This window comes from Panthera pardus, unplaced genomic scaffold, assembly GCF_024362965.1.
Source record: "Panthera pardus isolate Hobbes unplaced genomic scaffold, ASM2436296v1 HiC_scaffold_25, whole genome shotgun sequence".
NCBI classification, from domain to species: domain Eukaryota; kingdom Metazoa; phylum Chordata; class Mammalia; order Carnivora; family Felidae; genus Panthera; species Panthera pardus.
The window spans coordinates 24,964,508-24,985,091 of record NW_026526821.1 but is presented as its reverse complement, the minus strand read 5'-3'; the positions used below and the strand labels follow the sequence as shown (position 1 = coordinate 24,985,091).

General features: G+C 40.2%; 1 protein-coding gene across 1 annotated transcript; it reads right to left on the bottom strand.

Moving 5' to 3' along the window:
* Positions 1-2,381: 2,381 nt before the first annotated feature.
* On the bottom strand, positions 2,382-20,086 carry EIF2S2 (eukaryotic translation initiation factor 2 subunit beta). Its single transcript, XM_019458756.2, has 9 exons — positions 19,926-20,086; positions 14,192-14,369; positions 12,929-13,032; positions 8,936-9,071; positions 8,203-8,303; positions 7,490-7,638; positions 5,450-5,506; positions 3,427-3,512; positions 2,382-2,851 (listed from the first exon to the last, which is right to left on the bottom strand). The coding sequence occupies exons 1-9, from the start codon at positions 19,938-19,940 to the stop codon at positions 2,676-2,678; spliced, it is 1,002 nt and encodes a 333-aa protein (XP_019314301.1). The 5' UTR covers positions 19,941-20,086; the 3' UTR covers positions 2,382-2,675.
* Between the last annotated feature and the right edge of the window lie 498 nt (positions 20,087-20,584).

Below are 20,584 nucleotides of genomic sequence, written 5' to 3'. Positions count from 1 at the left end.
CACTCCAGATTGGTCAGAGCTCATACTCCTAGTATTACCAAGAATTAACAAACACGCATCATCTGAGCACTAATTTAATAAACTATGGTAGAACATGGAAAACTCTTTGTAGCTTTAAAAAATTATGAAAACTGTACTAACTTGGAAAACTGTTCTTGGTACTAAAAGGTTCTATGTTGGTAGGATTATGGGGATTAAGTTTTTAATTATAAATCCATCTTTTCAATTAAAAAAGTATACCACATGCTACAAAGCCCAACTTCTAAACATAATGCAAAACCTAATATTCTGTTCAAATGTGAAACCTTAGAATTGCCAGTACAAAGGATCGGGGTGGGGGAAACCAGGTCAGACTGGGCCTCATATACCACAACAGCATTTCTTTCCAGATGTCCAGCCCAGCAGTTTTTTTCTGCCAGAACACTTAGACTGATGTTGGGGCGGGGGAGAGAAGGGACTATAAAAGTTTGCATATTCTATGCTTTTAAGCAAACTCAAGTATTGGAACACCTACTACTTGCTCTCAGTACTTGGGGGAGGGGTGCATGAGTGAACAAAAACCCTTGTTCTCGGTGCCTACGTTATGGTGGGCTGGGAGGAGAAACAGTATTTTACATGCAGTGGGCAGGTGGGAATGAGCCAAGATGGAGTCAGAAAGGTTTTTCTGAAGACTAGAGATAGAACTGCCCGTTTATGTAGTCATGAAAATACAGCGTACTAAAGACTTTTCCTAGGTAGTCATGGAACGTGTTCATCTAGTCTCAAACTTTTTTTAACCACCAATGGAACCCTTTTTTCCCCCCTTTGCATAATTAGGAACACTCAAGACACACTTTGGAGATGGTGGTCTGGTTCCCCTCTCACAACCAAAACGTGGATCTTGATCAAAAACTCTCAGTTGCCTTTTGCTTTGTCACCCTACAGAAGGTTCCTTGCTGCTGAGCTGGTTAGTGAGAGGTAAGAGAGATGAAGTTGATACTACTGTGAATGGGTAACTTAGAGCAGCCCACAGTTTTGAATGGGTTAATACAGAGTTAATCCCATTTCAGTTCAACAATCTTAAAAGGTTAGTATTAGTCCAGGGACTGTTTTGAGAATGAAGTTAAAATTGGGTTGAAACCGCAAATATAACTGTGTCCCACAGGTAAAATTGTAAAGTCTTATCTTCTTTAAGGGGTCCCACTAAAGTAAATAAATGAATTAAACACGTATATACACACACAAAAGCAATGGAGCGCTCATTGATGAGCACAAAAGAGGCACTCATCCTTGCTTTATTCACGCAGTAACATCCGACATTGGGAACTATGTGGGCATAGATACAAAATAAGGAAGATGGCATCATAAACAGTTGAGTTCATCAGGGCAGTGGTGGCAGCTCAGCCAGTGTGTGGTTTCCCTGGGACCTATTGAGTCGAGGAAATACTCTCCTCCCTCTACCACTTCATGGCCAAGATGTTTTACAACACTTGGCCTGTACTTTAAAGGTCACAGTGATTAAAAACAACATGGGTAAGACATTCAGGGCTGAGTGACTGCTCCTGGGGCCACTTAGGAGTCTGGCAACAAGAGCGTGAGGAACAGCGATATGCCCTTATCCTCTGAAGTGTGTGCAAGACAGATCACAGCAGACACGTGAAGGGATCTTTCTCCCTGTGCTGAATGGAGAAATAACCGTTCGGCCAAATGCTTAGAAGGCAGAACTGGAGGCACCAAAAGCACCACACAGGCAGCATCACCTCTTGGTTTCTCATGGTCACACAGAAAAGCTACTGTTAATATACAAAATAGAAAAACATTTGTAGTGGGCCTTTTTCAAACCCAGAACACAAGTTAGGGAGGAAAAAGAAAAGCTTTCCCTAGGGTCATAGGTCAGACTCAAGTTCTCTGTACAGTACATGCCACGCTGCTTCCTCACCAATAGATTCCCAACTAGGGTTTTTTCTCCATGTGCCAGTTATCATAAAGGCTAGGTTTCTAAGATCTTCTTAGTGGTCAATAAGAAAGGGAATTCTGAGGGGGAGGGTACCTTGCACCTTGTATTCCTTCATATGGTAACAGCAGGAGGATTTGGCAGTCAGGCGGTAGCAATAATCCTCACATAATGAAAAGAATTCAAATCTATGAAATCGTCCCCAGACACTGAAAACAGGCTGTCCTCCCAGATCTCATGCTCCAGCCACCCTCTCTCTCATGTGAAGCTTTATCTCCAGAGAAGTTGAGAAGAAAAATGGCTGCCCAGCTGAAGCACCTACCAATCTCCAGTTTCACAGGATGAGACTATAAAGCCCTCACCGGAGCCCAGGCATAAACTCTTTTTGCTAAATTCATTTTAAGCACAGTTTTTATAGAAAACTGAAGGACAAACCAAGTTGAAAGAATCACTGTTATAATAACTTTAATTTATCTTGCATTTTACATAAGTCTATGAACGATTTTAAAAAAGCACCGCCTTACCCCATCATGTTTTTCTGACAGTTGTTAAAGTAGGCAATGAGTAGGTCAACAGCTTGAGCATCGGCATCTTGCAAAGATTTCAGACCAACCAGCCACAAGCCAAAAAACTTGGCAGCTTTTCTATCTTGTATTTAATACAATGATATATCCACTTTGATGGTAAACCTGTCCAGCCAAATCTCCACAACACACTTTGAAAATCAGTGGTGGTTAGCCAATTAGTTAGCTTTGGCACGGAGCTGTGCTCGCTTGCCTGTGACAGCCTGAAAGCCGGTCTTGATGCTGGCAACAGAGCATCGAGAATGACAAGTTTCGCACTGTAAGAAATAGAGTCGGGTGTCCTTTTGCAGGATTGTGTCCGGTGATCGGCACGTGTGACAGGTAACGTATTCCTCTGCAGAAAAAGCAACATACAGAATTACCTGTTGACTGCAGTGAGCCAGAAGTTTCTTCTCTCAAACATACTCTACACAAAACAACATAAGCCCAAATGGTACCCAGACCAAGGAAAACTTTAGCTTAACTTAGATATTCTAGGGGTAAAGACACAAGGTGTTTGCTGTGATACTTCAGGCACTAAATCATGGGCTGAAAGACTCCAAATGTCCAAGGAGGTAGGGGTGCTTGCCAGATGCCACTCCTGGATCTGTCTACAGGAGAGCCACTCAGAACTTCCTAGGTTACCTAGGTGGGAACAGACCTGCCAACTTTAAGTCATTAGGAAGATGATAAAGACAGGCCAGGCCTGAATGCAAACAGATTTCTCTGACTTGGCCTTCAGCCTACAACCAAACAGCAGCCTTGGTCTGCTGCGCCTTAAGAAAAATCCAAACCCTTCTCCCTGCTACACAGCTGCCAAGAAGTCACTTTGCTGTCCCACCTTCCCATCATTATCATTCTCCCTCATCCCCAAAATACTGCAGCCTGATGAGAACATTTCAGAGCAAGATTATGGAATTATGTACTTACTGATATATCTTCTCAAAACATTTTCTATCTGTTTCTGTTGGAATCTTCCTTTGATTACAAGTTGATTATTACCATCTATAGAACCACTATGAGAGAAAGCAAAAATATTTCCATTATTGTTTCCTGTAAGGAACCAAAGGACCTTTATACACTTGATGAATTTAAAATATATTCAGTGGCATAAGTTCTAGAGCAGTCCGATACCACCTGGTTTCTCAAGATTTATTTTTAAGTAGTTGGTGCCTGATGACCTACCCATATTTCCTAACATTAAATCCAATTTCAACCAACCAAGTCTCTAGTAACCTTTAAGTCTAAAACAAATTGATTCTGTGATGGCTTATTCATCCAACAAAGAAAAACACTTTTACTGAATGTATACCATGTACTAGACAGTGAGGGGGTCTATAAATATAAAAATAGGGAGTTGTATCTCTAAAAATTTTAAGCACTAAATGTTTTGATTCAGTCACATAGGTGATGAAAATATTCTAAGATGGGTCGTGGTAATGGTTCAACTATGTCAACATATTAAAAACCATTTGTACATTGAATGTGTGAACTATATAAAGTTACCAATAAAGAAGTACAGTTGAACTCACAGGCCACATATTGTCAATGGTGCTTAAAGAGAAACTTTCTGAAAAGGTGCTGACAAGCACTTTTGGTAAAGCTCTGGGCTAGACATCATTTGTTAAAAATTACAAATCACAAAGTGAAACAAAATTCAGCCAGGTAGCATTAAATTTACATTTGTTTTATATCTCATTATAAAACTGCCTTTTGTAAGAACCTCTCCTGTGATTCTCCTTTAACTATAAGGTTTATTATCCTCCACAGATTGTAACCCTTAATCTCCAGGCTACGGTGATCCCAATGATCGATGTAAGAGTTTTTTTCCATTCACTGTCAAAAGAAATGGAATTTTCTCAACAACGCCATAATATTTAGCCCATTGACCATAAGTTCACTGGTCACAACTTGTTTTAATACCCCACCTCTACAAAAACTAAAATTATTCTGAGTAAGAAAACCACTGGTAGCTTTTACTGCATTAGTTTATGTAAGTTACAAATAAAGTAACAAATTTACATTTAAAACACAATTCTACAACAGAGCCCACGTATCCACCACTAGTCAAAGTAAGCCACTCCTTAACCCCAGAGCAAGTGTAGCCAATTGCATCAAACGGTTTTAAGAAGAGTTTTGAGTAGGAAGAGAGCAGAACACCTTAGGTATCTCTGTAAGCCTTTTAAGAGTTCAAGCTCCAGAGACAGGCAGAGCTGAGTTTGCCATCTTGGCTATGATATTAACTAGCTATGTGACCAACTACAACTTCAATGAAACGGTTTCCAAACCTGTAAGACGGTATTATTAATTTCTGTTTACAGTTCATAAGACTGTTATAAAGACTGAGACAGTACTCAAAAAAGTGCTTGGCACAGTGCCTCTCACACAGCAGGTACTGAGCATGTTTGAGTTGCTATTATCATACTGCTCTTAAGTCTACATCACTTATCTTTAGTATTTATGGTCACACTCATTGGGATGGCCTCCTAGGGATTCTGGTCTCCCTGAATGGGGAGGGACTGGCTTGGTGCCTTCAACAGGTGAGCCCTAAAGACAGGGAAATAACTAACTAAGCCTCTGTTTCAGTGTTTCTCCTGTGCCACTCATCAACTTCTAAAGCTCTATTTCTTCATATTAACAATTTAAAAAATAAATTCTGATTTAAGAAAATCGTTTCCTCCAAAAATATTTGCTCCATAAAAAGACCCAAGAATTCCAGTTAATGACAGGAATACCAGCAGGCCTGTACAGATGAGCCACTGAAAACTGTTCTCTATTCCTCAGCAGCCAAGCTCTCAGAAATCATTTCCCTCACCGGCCTAAAATTTCCTCTGATTATCAGGTGAATGTTCTAAGGGTGTTATGTATCCTTTTCAAGTTAGGAGAAGTTCCTCTGAAACATCCAGTACTACTATATATATAACTGTATATAAATGTGAATATAGTTTCTTACCTTGTACCCAATTCAGCCAATAAAAATGCAAGGAGATGTTTGGGCTGACGATGTAATCTAAAAAGAAAATGGAATATATAAACCTTATCTCATTGGAAATGGAACCAAATGTCTAAAACACCATCCTGTTCACTGTTTTAATCTGATTACCTAACTATTCAGTGAATTTTAGTGACCAGTTCATCAAACGCTGAAATAAAGATATATAGGATACCATTTATTTATATTTAAAAGCCCATACAACATGTTATTTATAAATACAGATATATGAAAAAATGTCTGGAAACATGGACAGGAAAGTAAACACCAACTTTAGAGGTTAACATCTTTTTCTGAGAAGGAAAATGAAGGGATCATAAAGAGATACAAAGATGTCGGTAATTTTAACTCTACAGCCCTCTTTAAAGAAAAAGATCTGAAGCAAATGTGTCAAAATATACCAACCCCAGGCAATGGACACTTTGGTGTTTGTTATGGTAATCCCTATGTATTTCCTATTTGAAATTTTTCATTAAAAGAAAGCAGGGGGGGACAACATATTGGGAAATATTTCATGGTAGCACAACAGTAGAAAAATTGGTAACAGTTTAAATATTCACCAACTGGGGAGCTGTTAAATAAGTTAATGATACATCCATTCTATCTATGTAACAACAACAACAAAAGTACACATAGGAAAAAGTACAGAGCAATGCCAGTCAATATTTTAACTTTTAATTCTATTCACTTGGCATTGTTTGAACTTGTTCCAAACCAGGTACTACTATTACAATTTTAAAGTTATTTTTTCCCAAAGTGTAGTGAGGGTTGGTGAAAATACAACAAAACAGGTAAGCTCCTACATTGCTAGTGGGAGTATAAATTGGTACAAGCTTATTAGAAAGCAATTTGTCAATGTTTGCCATAAAAAATATCCATTCTTTTTAACTCAGCAATTCCATTTTGGGAACTTTTGCCCTAAGGCTATATTCTGAGTTATTGTCAAGATACATGTATCAGAACGTTTCCTGAAGCTTTGCTGATCATGGAAACACGGAAGCAACTGTATCCACCTAAGAGCTGTTAGAGTATGTTGTGTAGCTACTAAAAACATTTATGAAGACAGTTTAATGACATGGGTAAATGTTTTGTGATATACTAAGAGAAAAAAAGATTAAAAACCAGTATGACACCAATTTATTTAAAAATAACTACATGCACAAAACTAGCTAAACATAAAAGTATTAAACTATGATCTCTTAATGGTGAACTTACAGATGATTTTTCATTTTCTTGCATGTCTATGTTTTCTAGCTTTCTAAAATAAAAATATACTACTGTTGTCATCAGCAAAAAAAGTCTAAAATCTTTTAAGTAATGTGTATAATGAAAACCAGTGATTATCTCCGGGTGGTAGAATTTTTAGAGATTATTCTCTTTTCCGTCCATCATTGTTTTGCCTTTTATCTGCAATAAGCATGTATCATTTATGAAACTGAATAACAAACAATAAATGGATAAGATTGGTTGCCCTAAGAAGCCTCTCAGAAGAGATGCAGTTGAGCTGTGGGAAGTGACAGACCCAGACAGTGACCTGGCGTTGAAATACACATGGAATGTGATGGTAATTAAGAAATCTAAAATCTCACTGATCGTGTCTTGGCAACGGCCATCCAAGAAAGAAGCACATCAAATTCAGCTGCTTTCCCAGAGCTCATTCTTGCACCTGTTTGTAAGGCCTACCCCAGCCTGATGAGCCCTTCCACCTCCCTGGGCTCCCCAGGTTCCTGTCTGAGGACTACATTCAGCCTCCTCCCTTTTCAGTCTATATATAGTTAGGATCCACTCTCATGGGTCTCTCACCTCTGGATGCCTAATAAAACAAGCCCTGAGACCTATGAATTGAAATATCTACGGATAGGACAGACTTGAATGGTGACCTCCCTCAAACCAACCCCGACATTCTTTCTACCTGCAACAAAGTGCACAATAAAGACATTTAACATATACTCCTCTGAGAATCTGGTATTTGGGGTGGAGACTCTCCATTAACCAACTTACAGTTTACAGATATCTGTAAAGTTGACAAAAGAGGTTTTCTTTGTTCCTACTCGGACAACCTGTGGAGGTTTCATGACAAATTTCCTTTTCTCTCCAGCAACCATATCTGGATTCTTTTCCCTCATGATGTTGAACACTCGATTCAATAGCTATAGAGAAACAATTGGTATTCATGTACATGCTTATTAATAGGAATATAAAGTTCCCACTTGAGTCACTGTTTTACTTCAAAACAAACATCACTTTTTACTAAACACACACACGTATCACTACATGAGAGCAAGACTCATCCCTTATGGATGCTGAGCAACAACCTGTTCACAGTTAAATGAACGAATGAGACCCTACTAATTCTGCGGCTTTTATGGGAGAGAGTATGATATATAGAAAAGATTCAGGAAAGCTGCAACAAGTGAATTCCAGACTTACTCTGGCCCCAAAATTAGTCACCCCTTCCTTTACTCTTCCCCCAAGTCCAAGGGGCTCCATGTCCTCAGAAGTTCTTGGATTCAGTTGGAACAGTGAATACCATAATGACTGCCAAACTCTGGGTAGCTGCCCCATATGAGGGCATCAGGCAACACTGTGCACTAATTGTGTGACCTCTCTAGGTCTGTTTTCACTGTCTGTTCTTCAACGGCCCTTCCAATTCAGTATAAATATCTTGCTCTTTGTAACATCTTAGCCCTTTTTCTTAACAGAATTTGTCTTACCTCCTCATATGTGTAGTCTCTTTCTGAGCCTGCCCAAGCAGGGCCTGTCTGGTTACTGAAGGAGATACCATCATCTTTTTTGCTGTCTTCATCTTCTAAAGCTATAGATAACAAAGACTGTAAGAATGAGGGGTAGGCAGTAACAAAGTGAGGGGGGACAGATCTAGAGAAATGAAAGCTTCAAAGACATTTGTCTTCCGTCCCACAGAAAGCATAAAAGCATCAAGGATTAGAAACAACCTGTCATTTCTTAAAGACAGGGATGTTACAACTTTCATTAACAGACCACTCCAATTAGAATTTGTGATAACAGACATACCAAATTATTTCCTGATATAACAAACACAAGAGAAAATAACGCACTAGGATAACGAGAGGAAAAAAGTCCAGCTGTTCTGAAGTAAAAACCCATCTGCTGACTATACTCAAGTTCTCTAAAGACTTTAGTACTTAGAATTAATAAAACAGCACTTTTAACAAAAAATAGTAATTTTTAAACTATTTAAAATCCAGTTACAGTGATTTTCCCAATAGTCTTAATCAGCATGTCTTCATTGTAATCACAACTACCAAATTCTTCCCCCATGAAATCTTTAACAGTCATTATCAAGTTAGATACTCTTTCCTTTTAGCTTCCAGGCAGTGGAAGGAACAGGAAATAATAAAAAGGGACCAAGACACTAGGTTAAAGTCTTGAGTAGAACAGAAATGAGCTGCTGAGCCCCAACATTACCTTCATCTTTCTCTAGTATTTCATCCTCATCTGGGAACTTAACATTCTTCTTTTTCTTCTTTTTATTGCCAAGCATAATGTCAAGGTCATCCTCTGGTTCAGCTGCTTCTTGGATATCACTTTCAATCTTAAGATCCTGAGAAATTAAGTAAGAGTCTCAACATTTTGATACTAGGACTATTTTTTTAAATGATACGGGCTGGCATCATTTTGGAGGAAAAAATAAAATATTCACAACTGAAGTAATAGATAAGAAATGTCTTGGGGCGCCTGGGTGGCTCAATTGGTTAAGCGTCCAACTTCAGCTCAGGTCATGATATCACAGTCCGTGAGTTCGAGCCCCGCATTGGGCTCTGTACTGGCAGCTCAGAGCCTGGAGCCTGCTTCAGATTCTGTGTCTCCCTCTGTCTCTGCCCCTGCCCTGCTCATGCTCTGTCTCTGTCTCAAACATAAATAAAAACATTAAAAAAAATAATAAAAAGAAATGTCCCTCACAGGTGGGCCAAGCTGGCTCAGAGTCTTTGTCATTTAAACTAGAAATTGTCTAAGACACTTTTTTAAAAGTTGGCTCCACGCCCAACGTGGGCCTTGAATTCACAACCCCGAGTTGAAGAGTCACATGTTTTTCTGACTGAGCCAGCCAGGCACCCCTCTTTAAGACACTTTTGTGGGACCTTTTCCTTTCTTTTATCCATCAGCCTGGAGATCTTACAATTATTGCCCATATTTCCAAACCAGGCCACTGTCATAAACACCTGAGAATCTTTAACAGACTCCTAATCTTCTGATTAACAATCTTTAGCAGGAAAAGGAGTATTCAGGAGTATATTAAGGAAGTTTCTAAGTATTTTGATGCAATCACTGGGAGGGTTTTTTTTCCTCCTAACACCAAATACATACTGTTTTCCACAGTAATTCTCCAACTCTCTGACATTAACTAGGTGGCCTATGATTCAATTCAATTCTGACACTATACGGGCTCAATGATAAGACTCCATAGGTTTAATGGCTCAGTCCAAGACTGTCCTTACTTCAGAGGCCAATGCAAGGATAGGGTCCCCATGTTTTACCCACATAGTCTGACAAGACTACAAATTTACAACACCCCTCCACCCCATTTAATAATTTGCTATGACTCACAGAATCCAGAAAAGCACTTCACATAACCATTACCAGTTTATTATAAAGGATATAATTCAGTAACAGCCAAATGGAAAAGTGCACAGAGCAAGAAAAGCAGGGAGGGAGACAGGTGCAGAACCTTCCCTGGTTATATCATTCTCCCAACAGCCCATGTGTCCATTAACCCTGATGCTCTCCAACCCCCACTGTTGAAGGGTTTTTATGGAAGTTTTATTATGTAGGCAGGATTAATTAAATCATTGTCCACTGGTGACTGACTCATCTCCAGCCCCTTTTCCTGGAGGAGTAGGTGTGTGTGTGAAATTTCCAATTCTCTAATCATGGCTTGATCTTTCTGACAACCAGCCCCCATCCTGAAGCTATCCATGAACTCCTAGCCACTAGTCATCTCAAAAGACACTTTTGTCACTGCAGAGATGACAAGCGTTTTAGGAGCTGTGTGCCAAGAACTGGGAACAAAGACCAAATATTTATTTTCATTATACCACAGTCAGCCTGGCACCAAACTGTGAAGAGGTCTTTGGGCATCATTTCAATAGATGACACCATGAAAGAGGGAAAAGACAGAACCCAGAGAATTAGGGTCACCTGATGAATGGAAGGAGATAAGGTAAAACTCATCCGAAGATTGGCTGCAATAGTTATGGAGGTAAATACGGCACTAGAAATGAGACATATACACCCCAGAAAGGGCCAGTCTCTGTCTCCAGCCTTCTAATCTCCTCTGTCCTTTCACCAGCTTGTCCTGCTTCCTACCATGAAGTATGCTGTCGATATTACCTATCATCATCTATTTTTGTGTGCCTGCATCCTGAATTACTGACATTAGCTACTATAGTTTCATAAATCTTCACAGAAAAGCTGCAAGAACTGGAAATAAATGAAGCTCAGCCTTGAGATTCCAAATCCAGCTGTGTAGTTTGCTGGGTTTTTTCCCCAGCTGTGTAGTTTCAATGCCACATTTGGCCATCAAAGACCAAATCAGCCCATATGTATTAGCTGGATAACACATAAACAAGAAAGCAGATACTAACTTAGTCTCTGAGATGACAGTCAGTAAATGAGAAACTTGGATATGCTGACATAAGTTAGCACACAATAGCCAATTTCTAGTCTTATACTATTATTTATTTCATCCCAGTAAGATCTACTTCCAAACTGAGGCTAAGACCCAGTGAAACACAGAAAATGGCAGTGTTTCTCAGTATTTTTCTAAAGTCATGTGATAGTCTAAAAATTCAGAAGAGTAACCCAATATCTTAAAAACACTTTAGTGTTTGACGGCCTGATGAGGATACTTTTAAACAAGCTCTTATGTTTAGGACTTGTCAATAGCAGAGAAAATTGTATTCAAGCACTTAGTAAGAATAGAGCTCATAAGCAATTCTTCAGGACGAAAGCTACTAGAGGAAATGCCTCCAAAAAAATCTTGTTAACCAAGACCTTCTGTAGCACATCTCTGATATGTCACCTTGATACCCAGGATATTTAAACCTCATTTATTCAGTATAATCTGAACATTTCTTTCTCAATTTCCTTACAATAGTAGGAAGAGAAGAGAATCCCCAGACAGGGAGAGAATAGATGAATCCAGGTAAAATCATCTTGTTCTAAAGGACTCTAAATTATCCCTGAACTAAAATAATCTCTGAAAACAGGAAAAATATCTTGTTCATTTCAGTACTCTAGCAATTAGCCTGACTCCCTGTAATTACCAATGCATATTTGCTGAACTAACCAAGTTATCAATATTATGGCACTATTTCTAAAACTGAATGAATTACTGTATACATTTCTTTGTTACATGTGGGATACACCTTATTTACTTCAGTTCAAGCAAACCAAAGAAAAATTGGGGTAGAAGGCATAAAATAGGACACTTAGTACATGTGCATGTGTTCTCATGCTTGCTCCTTCTCACTTGTATATACATAAAATTGCTACTATCCTGGAATTTTTTTAAATAGATGTGTGGACTCTGCTCAAGATTCCTGAACAGTCTAAAATAGTAGCTCCAGGGGTGCCTCTTAATTTTGGTTCAGGTCATGATCTCAGAGTTGTGAAACTGAGCCCCACACTGGGCTCCATGTTGGGCATGGAGCCTGCTTAAGATTCTCTCTCTCTTTGCCCTCTCTCTCTCTCTCTCGAAGGAAGGAAGGAAGGAAGGAAGGAAGGAAAGAAGGAAATAAAATAGTAGCTCTAAGTGAAGGAATAACAGACTTTCATCTCCTTCCTGATCCACCCTCTTATTTACCCCCCTACTCATACATTTACCTATCCCTGTTCAAAAGAGTTTTGAAGTATTTACATTGGAAACTGATCCAGTAACAAGACAATTATAGGGCCTCCTGTCCCTACAAGATCAGAGAACCCCATAAAACCAGGCTCAGTGCTCCTGTTCTCCTATAGGCCATATGATCATCAGCCACCAACCATCACAAGCTGGGGTTCATTTTTTGCTGCTCAGAGGCACACATATAAGTTTGTGTATCTTCAACATGCTACCAAAAGTTTAACAGAAGAAACCATAGGAATAGATACTCCATAGGATTTCTCTTACAGAAATATCTCTTCCTTAGCCAATTTCAGTGTGGTTAATGACAAGGGGCTTGTAACCATCTTAATGGCACACAATACAATGTGTAAAAACCTAAATTTATATTCCTTTAAACCATAATCCCTTTAAGACACCTAGTCAGACCAAATCCCAAGAAAATGACCTCAACAGTGGTTCAAGTACTTAATAACAAAAGCAAAGCTGGTAAGAGACAAGACAAAGGGAGGGAAACATCAGTCATTAGCAACCTTTCGAGAGGTCAAATTTTACCTTCAATAAGAAAGCAATACTACCTTTACACCTTCTTCAGCTTCATCAATATCAAATATCTTTTTTGTTTTTTTCTTCTTTTTCTTCTGATTAAAGAAGTTCAAGTCATCTAAATCATCAGAAGCATCTAAAAAGACAGACAATTGAGATTAAAAATTATTAATAACTAGCAGAAGGCATAGCATCAGAGTTAAACCAACATTTTAGCTATTAATTAGTCATCACAATAGAGATCGAGTATTAATTAGTACAGTGGTCTCTCTAAAACCACAAAGATTATGATTCTGAAAAACACAATGGCAGGTCAAGTCAAAGCTCTGTAGGAAAAACCTGGTTAGGGGACCATGTTAGGAACATTTACTTAGTAATCTAACCATATTGTGCCTCATTGTTCCCAAGGCAAAGTCAGGGTTCTAACACAATTTTCAAGGCTCTCTAGTTTTCTCTCTCCATTTCTGTCTACCCTCTCATCTCCCTTACTTTAATCCTTCATTCCAGCACAACTAATTATTTCCACTTCTTAGTAAACTTTATCCATTATTAGTGAGTAAATAATGGGTTTATTCAATCAGTTTTTCATTTGCCCTGCCCTCTTGTACACTAGGAATATTTTAGGATCCCTCTACTACAAAGTTTTTCATGGAGCTATTTATGAATTTGTTTTGTCTTATTATGAGAATGATTTACTTTTCAAGTTTGTTTTAAACATGTACAAGATGCTTACTTAGCACATAGTAAATGCTCAATAAATGTCAGTTGTCCCCATTACTAGCAGTGTCTTATGTTCAGCAGGCGTAAATTTTATTTACAGAATCATTTCTTTCTAGTAGTCAAATGGTGTCTATGTCAGTGTGCAAGAGGGAATAACTAGTGCTGATATCTAAATCCAAACATTTTAGGTTATAATTTTAATCTCTTCTATACATTTTCAGACTTGCTAAGACACAAAACTATCAGGCCCTAAATCTTTTTGCCTACACTCAAATACAACCACAATTAAAATTGGGGAAGAGACTTGACAAGTTAGACTGGAAAAACCAGGCCTGGAATGATGAGGTTTTGTCATTTCTACAAGTTGTGGATTCAGTAGCAATTTCTCTGGAACAAGTTTATCAGAAATCTGGCAAGATCCAGTGTACATGGCCTGGTGATAGCCTCAACTTCACTGGAACAACCTTATCAGGCTGAGAGGTCACTGTATGTAAAAAAAAAAAAAAAAAAAAAAAGACACTGATGGAAGAGAACCAGGTCTCAAAAGACAACAGTGACTCATATCTACCACCTACCTTTTTTCCTACTGTCCTCTTCATCGGCTTCTACATCTCTGTCCTCAGTGGGCTCTGGTTCTACTTCTTTTGTTTCTGAGGGCTGGGTTTCTTCTGTCTGGGCATCCCCTTCCTCATCTAACATAAAAGGCTTCTTCTTCTTCTTTTTCTTCTTGCTCATAGTAGGATCAAAAATCATCTGTTTAAAAGACAATAAAGAAAAAGGAACTAAATGATTGTTTTTTTAATGATACATTCCAAACATGTTGTATTTTCTTTTTTTTAAACTTTTTAAAATGTTTATTTATTTTTGAGAGAGGGAGAGGGGAGAGGGGAGAGGGGAGAGGGGAGAGGGGAGAGGGGAGAGGGGAGAGGGGAGAGCGAGAGGGAGAGCGAGAGCGCGCGGGGGGGGGAGGGGCAGAGAGAGGGAGAGAGAATCTGAAGCAGGCTCCAGGCTCTGAGCTGTCAGCACAGAGCCCGACATGGGGCTCGAACTCACGAGCTGTGAGATCATGACCTGAGCCGAAGTCGGACATTTAACTGACTGAGCCACCCAGGAGCCCTGGAACATGCTGTATTCTTAAAGGGTATATGCTTAGAAGTAAAACAGTATATGGTGCATTTAAGTACCAAAAAGGATTTTACACACACAAAGTCCATCCAACCTTCCTTGTATTATTAAATAGGGGTGGAGGTGGGATTCTGAAACATGTGCACCTGCCTTTAAATACGTAAACTGTCACAAGATACAGTAACTTCACTTTTAAAATTCATGAGCAAATTTGGAGACTATAAATGCATCATGGAACTTAGGGAAGGGACCGTAGAAATAACCTATTCTATGCCCCCCATTTTTTGGAGAAGAAAACCAATGCCTAGGCAGGTTATATATGTTTTATTTAAGGCTGTAACCTGGGGTTGCTATACCAGACTTGACCTCATTTAAAAAAAAACTATTTTCCCCTCCAAGTTCAGATAAACCTTTATAAAAATCCATCAGCAGCCTTTCCTATAGCTAATCTCTGAGTAAGAAAAACTTCCACACAACCTTTTACTTTGCTTTTTGTTTCTAGAACATTCAAAGTTTTCTTAGGTCATTTTAAATCTAATGTCTACTAGAGAATAAGTGAAAAACTAATTTATAACTTGTTTTAGATGATTTGTGTACACTGATCACTTGGGAAAAAATACAGATCATTATTTTAGACACAACAGTTTAAGAACATATAGGGGAGATGCCTGGTAGAGTGGAAAGAGGTCTTTGAAGTCAAGTAGAATTGGATTCAAATCCCAAATAATTTTTCTCTAAGTCCCTTACCAATCTTTGTCCAAATTCTACCATGCTTAAATTTAGCATTTTGCCCAATGAGCTTCTGGAACAGTTTAGTGAAGTATTTAAAAGCACAGGTTTGGGGGGGTGCCTGAGTGGCTCAGTCAGTTGCACGTCTGACTCTTGATTTCGGACTCAGGTCCCGATCTCACTGTTCATGAATTAGAGCCCCGCTCCATGCTGACAGTGTGGAGCCTGCTTTCTCTGTCCCTCCCCCACCTCTCTAAACAAACGCACAGGTCTGGAGTCCAACTGATTGAATTAAAATCCTGACTCTCACTGGTACTTGTGTTACTCCAGGTAAGTTCTTGACCTCTCCATGCTTCAGATGTAAAATGGAAATCAGTAGCAGAAGCAAAACCGAACCTCACAAATTTACGTAAATATGTTCATATATATTTAAACACTTGGCACAGTGCCTGACACAAAAGTACTCAATAAATGTTAGCAATTATTAGAATTTATACAACACTTCATGGTTCACAAAGCATGGTATCTCTTGATTCCTATCACTCAAATTTCATCAATTTAGGGTGATCAAATTTCTAAGACATCATAAAACTCAAAATCCCAAAAACTGATTCTAATGTACCCAAGTACATTAGAGAAATTGAGCTACACTGAAATCAAACTAAGGTCTGTAATAAGGTAGGGTAGTTACTGTCTTCACCCAATAGAGAAGGATCTTCAAGACATTCTGGAAATTGATACAGCCTTCTTTCAAAGACTTCCTCTTTTACTTTCACAAAAGATTTAATTGTATAGCAAATGAATAATTCTGAAATGCAGTCAGTCTGAAGGACATTACTGATTAAACTTTGGAAAAAAAAAAAAAAAAAAAAGAAAGAAGAAGACAGAACAGGAGGAAGTTCCCCACTGCTGATCCATCAGGCCTTGAGTCACCCTACATGGAGTGTTGCAATCTATTCCAGGGAGGTTATCTAGTTTATCCTCATTACTGAAATATGGAGGTTTGGCAAAAGGACAGCAATCTAGGCACTAAAAATTTGGATGTCTGGCAGGGCTTACAATTTACTGCATTTTTTTCAAGTATCAAGTTCTCTGGAATATTAATTAGCCTTTATTATCCAACAAAATAGACCAAAGATTTGAGGGATTCTCAAATCAGTGCAGCCTTACAGTTTTCTTATCCTATGAAAAACATTTGTACTTAAGTCTACAGGGAAACAGTCTGGTTGTAGCCTTGTAAAGAGTAATAAACATACAGGAAATTATACACTGAAATAATTAACATCTCTCTCAATTACTGTCTCTGGATGTTTAAGACACATACTCATTGCCTCATTATACTCCCACCACCTAGCAAAGTCGATTTTAAAAATAAGGAAACTAGGGATTCCAAAGTAGTGCCCAGAGAAGGACTACCCCAAAATATAAGGCCAGGTCAGCCCTGAAGTGAAAAAGTCTTTGTTTTTTTTTTTTTCTTTAAGATTTTCATGTCTGACTTACAAATTATTACATTCAAAATGTTTTATGAGACTAGTTTGGCTTTGAGCAGCAAATAGTTGCTGACAGTGCACTTATGGAAAACCACAGAATCTCTTGAGTTTTTTGTTTTTTTTTAAGCCCACAACGAAGCTTTCAAAAAGTTTCCTACTTGCAACTTCCTGGGTTGGGCTGGAGGTGAGGAAAAGGGATACCAGCAAAAATTTACGCTGATAATAGCCTAAAATGCTTCATGAAAGTGGTAACCTACTCTCAGCCAACAGAATTTACCCAAGATGCTAACTTTATGACCACATCACACCCAGGAGACAAATGTTAGTTACAAAAGAACCTAGAGAAACAAGGTGAGAACAAAAGCTAAGCACTGTCATGTCTGTGTGACAGGATCCTGGAAAATTTTCATTTTTTGTATTCTTCTGTTTTGTAAACTTTGTACAACACACATCCATTTTTAATCAGAAACTTTTTTTTTTTTTTAGTTTAAAGCTTCTTTTGTAAAAACATCCTACCATGTTGTGTGAAAACCCAATGGTTCTGATACTTTGTGAATGGGGCCTACTAATAAGCAGTAATCTTTGCTACTGACAGCACTTTTTAAAAAAAAGGTCTGAAAAACAATGAATGCCTGCAGATTAGGGAATTTTTCCTTACTAGGTAGCACCCCATAATTCTAGAACACTGCTTTACCAGGGTAAAGGTTATATATCAGTGAGTTTCTGGCTTAATTACCAGGCTTAAAAAGAAACGTGTGCAGTTTGTTTTATGTCAATTATACATCAATAAAGTGTTTAAAGAAAAAGAAATGTGAAGAAAAGAGGAAAAAAAATTTTAATAGTTGGTTCTTTAACCCTCTATCCTAGCCCAGGAATTCTACTCTTGGGGAGTCCCTGGCAGTTATAAATCATTTCCATGTACAAATTTTAACCTGATCCTCACAAGTCTGTAAAGTAGTCCAAAGTTAAGGGCTAGTCTAAGAGTATTTATCTAGTCGTCAGTACTAGAGGAATCAGATCCTGCACATACTTCCAGAGCGGAAGCCAAAGGCTGAGAGGTTCTAGTCCCACTAACTTGCTGTGTGATCTTGGGCAAGTTAACCTCCCTACGCCCTTGTTTCCTGCCTATAAAATGTAGTTGGACTGGCAGACCTGTGAAGTTGCTAAGCTGCTTAATACTTTATTGGCTTCCAAAGCCTTCTGTAGGAATGCTGGTTCTGCCATTTCTGCTTGATAAAATCCTGTTCACCCTTCAATAATGTATTCACATTCCAACTTCCTTCAAAACCCGATCCCACTGTTAACGCTGAATCCTCCAGCTCCCCAACTCGCTATGTTGAAATGGCCCTATTTCTTCTACCTCCTGTAACAACTAGTTGATCTACCTCCCTTACAACACTTGTGAGTACTTTACCATAAAACCCATGCACAGAATAGTACCCCACAGTACTACACAGGCACTCTGTTAAAGGTTATGAGAAGCTTAGAATATGGGTAGAAAAAAAGCATGACGCTGCTACTCTCAGAACTTTTGAAATAAAGTAGTCAGAGCATGACCTCCAAGCAAGAACCACCTACTTCATTTAGACTCTCAGTTTCTCTCCTAACAGACCAAGAGCCTGTTAGTTATCTAGATGGAGGTAATATTGCATAGATCTGGAATTCTACTACTGGTTCCACCAGTTACTATTTAATCATGGACATCATACAACTCTCTAAGCCTCTGTTCTCTCATCTCTAAAATGGGCATAACAATGATACAATCTTACAAGGTTTTTGGGAAAATCAAATGTGAAATTGGAGTCTCCTCCAGAATAAAATCAAAATTCCTTATTTTGGTCTTCAAATCCTTCTGTGAATTAGCCACCACTATATTTCAAGGGGATCAACCTTAACCAAATTGCAGAATGTTCTTTCTGTGATTACATGTACTTGCCTTCTCAACCACTCCTTTACCCTGTGATCAGGCCTTTCCACTACTTGTGGAAATTCTCAGCATCGTTCAGGGTCTACCTAAAACACCAACGCTCGAAGAAGCCTCGATTTTTTCCTCTAACTCCTCTCCAAGGCGCTAGAGGCCAAGCACCCCAATATTTACAAAGTGAATTATAAATTCAAGAGCATTGCTTTTGGCGGGGAGACCTGGCCGGTAAGCCGTAGCTTTCCCCCCCAGGGTTGATCAATACCTCCTGACAGTACTTAAAATCAAATTTCATCATAAGCCGTTTGATTTTAAGTGAACTGGAACCAACCTGGCTAAAAAGGATTTGAGAAAATTTGCTGAGGTACAAGCACGACGGGAGAAAACGATCCAGCCAGCTTTGCAGCCGGATTTTCCCGCTCACGTCTCACAGCTCTCCGTTCAGGAAGGCTCAGGGACTCCCGCCCTAAAACTTTCCGAGGTCAGTCACTTACTGAGGCTGAAGGATCTTTTCCTCTCGTCCTATCTCCCTCACCCCTCGGTCTTTTTAAAAAATAATGCTCGTTATGAGCATGAGGGCGGACACCGGCCAGGACAAGCCAGCCTGCAAAGTTTTCAACGAGGGCGCTCCGCCGGAGCTGAGGAAGGCTCCTCTCAGCACGTCTGGCGCCCAGCGAGGAGAGTTGGTGCCCCAGTGTCAAACCGAAAAGAATGCAGGGGTCGCCAGCCTCAATCTCGTTCTTTCGGGGCATTACCCGGGCATTCAAGCCCCCTTCTGGGACGGCGACTCAACGAGCTCTCAATTCTGGAAACGCCGGCCAACCAAAGGACGCAGGCCTCGGCGCCGCCGCCCTGAGGAGAGCCGGACGCGGCCAGGCCCGCGGCTCCGAAGTCCTCACTGGCTCTACCGCTCCTGGCCGCCTAGGCCCGGCTGCTCCACATGGCGGCGGCCGGCTACTAGGCCGCAGGCCCGGTCTCCCACACTGGGGTGGGTTGGGCTCCCCGCCTCAGTCCTTAGCCCTAGAGCCAGGCTCAGGCCCTCACCTCATCCCCGGACATGGCGGCAGCTCGAGTGGGCTCGGCACAGACGGGAAGTCGGACGGGTCAGCCCCAGGCCCCAGCGGCAGCGTTGCTCCTGCCGACACTTCTCCCACCGCCGCACTAGGCTCTTGCATCAGCGAAAGGGAACGACACCCCGCCCTCTCCTCCCAAGCGTTGGAAATACGCCTGCGCAGAACCTGCCAAAGCGCAGGCGCGCGGCGGGGCCAACCTGGAGCGCTCCGTCTGGCGCGAGTTACCAGGCGACGGCGTGGCGCCAGGCAAGCCGGGACTTGTAGTCCGCCTGGAAGAGGCGGGCACTTGAGGCGCGGCAGTCCCGCGATCCGTGCGCTTTTGCTACGTCTGAGGAACCTTGCCGGGAGATTGGTTCTTGCAGGTGGCTGCTCTTACCTTAGTCTTTCGCAGCGCAGAGGTTTCTGCGATGTTCTGCACGGCTTGTCAAGTGAATTCGGGGCCATTTATCCTAGGTTAGGGTAGGAGGTGAGAGCTCAATAACATGAGCCCGTTAGGGTTTTAATTTCCTTGCTACCACCTCCACTATGCGCCCTCGAGGTGTTCTAACGTTTGAGGGACTCATTGATGCTAGAAGCGCGCACCTCACTTAGGAGCTTTTACTAGGGGCGCCTGGGTGGCTCACTCGGTAA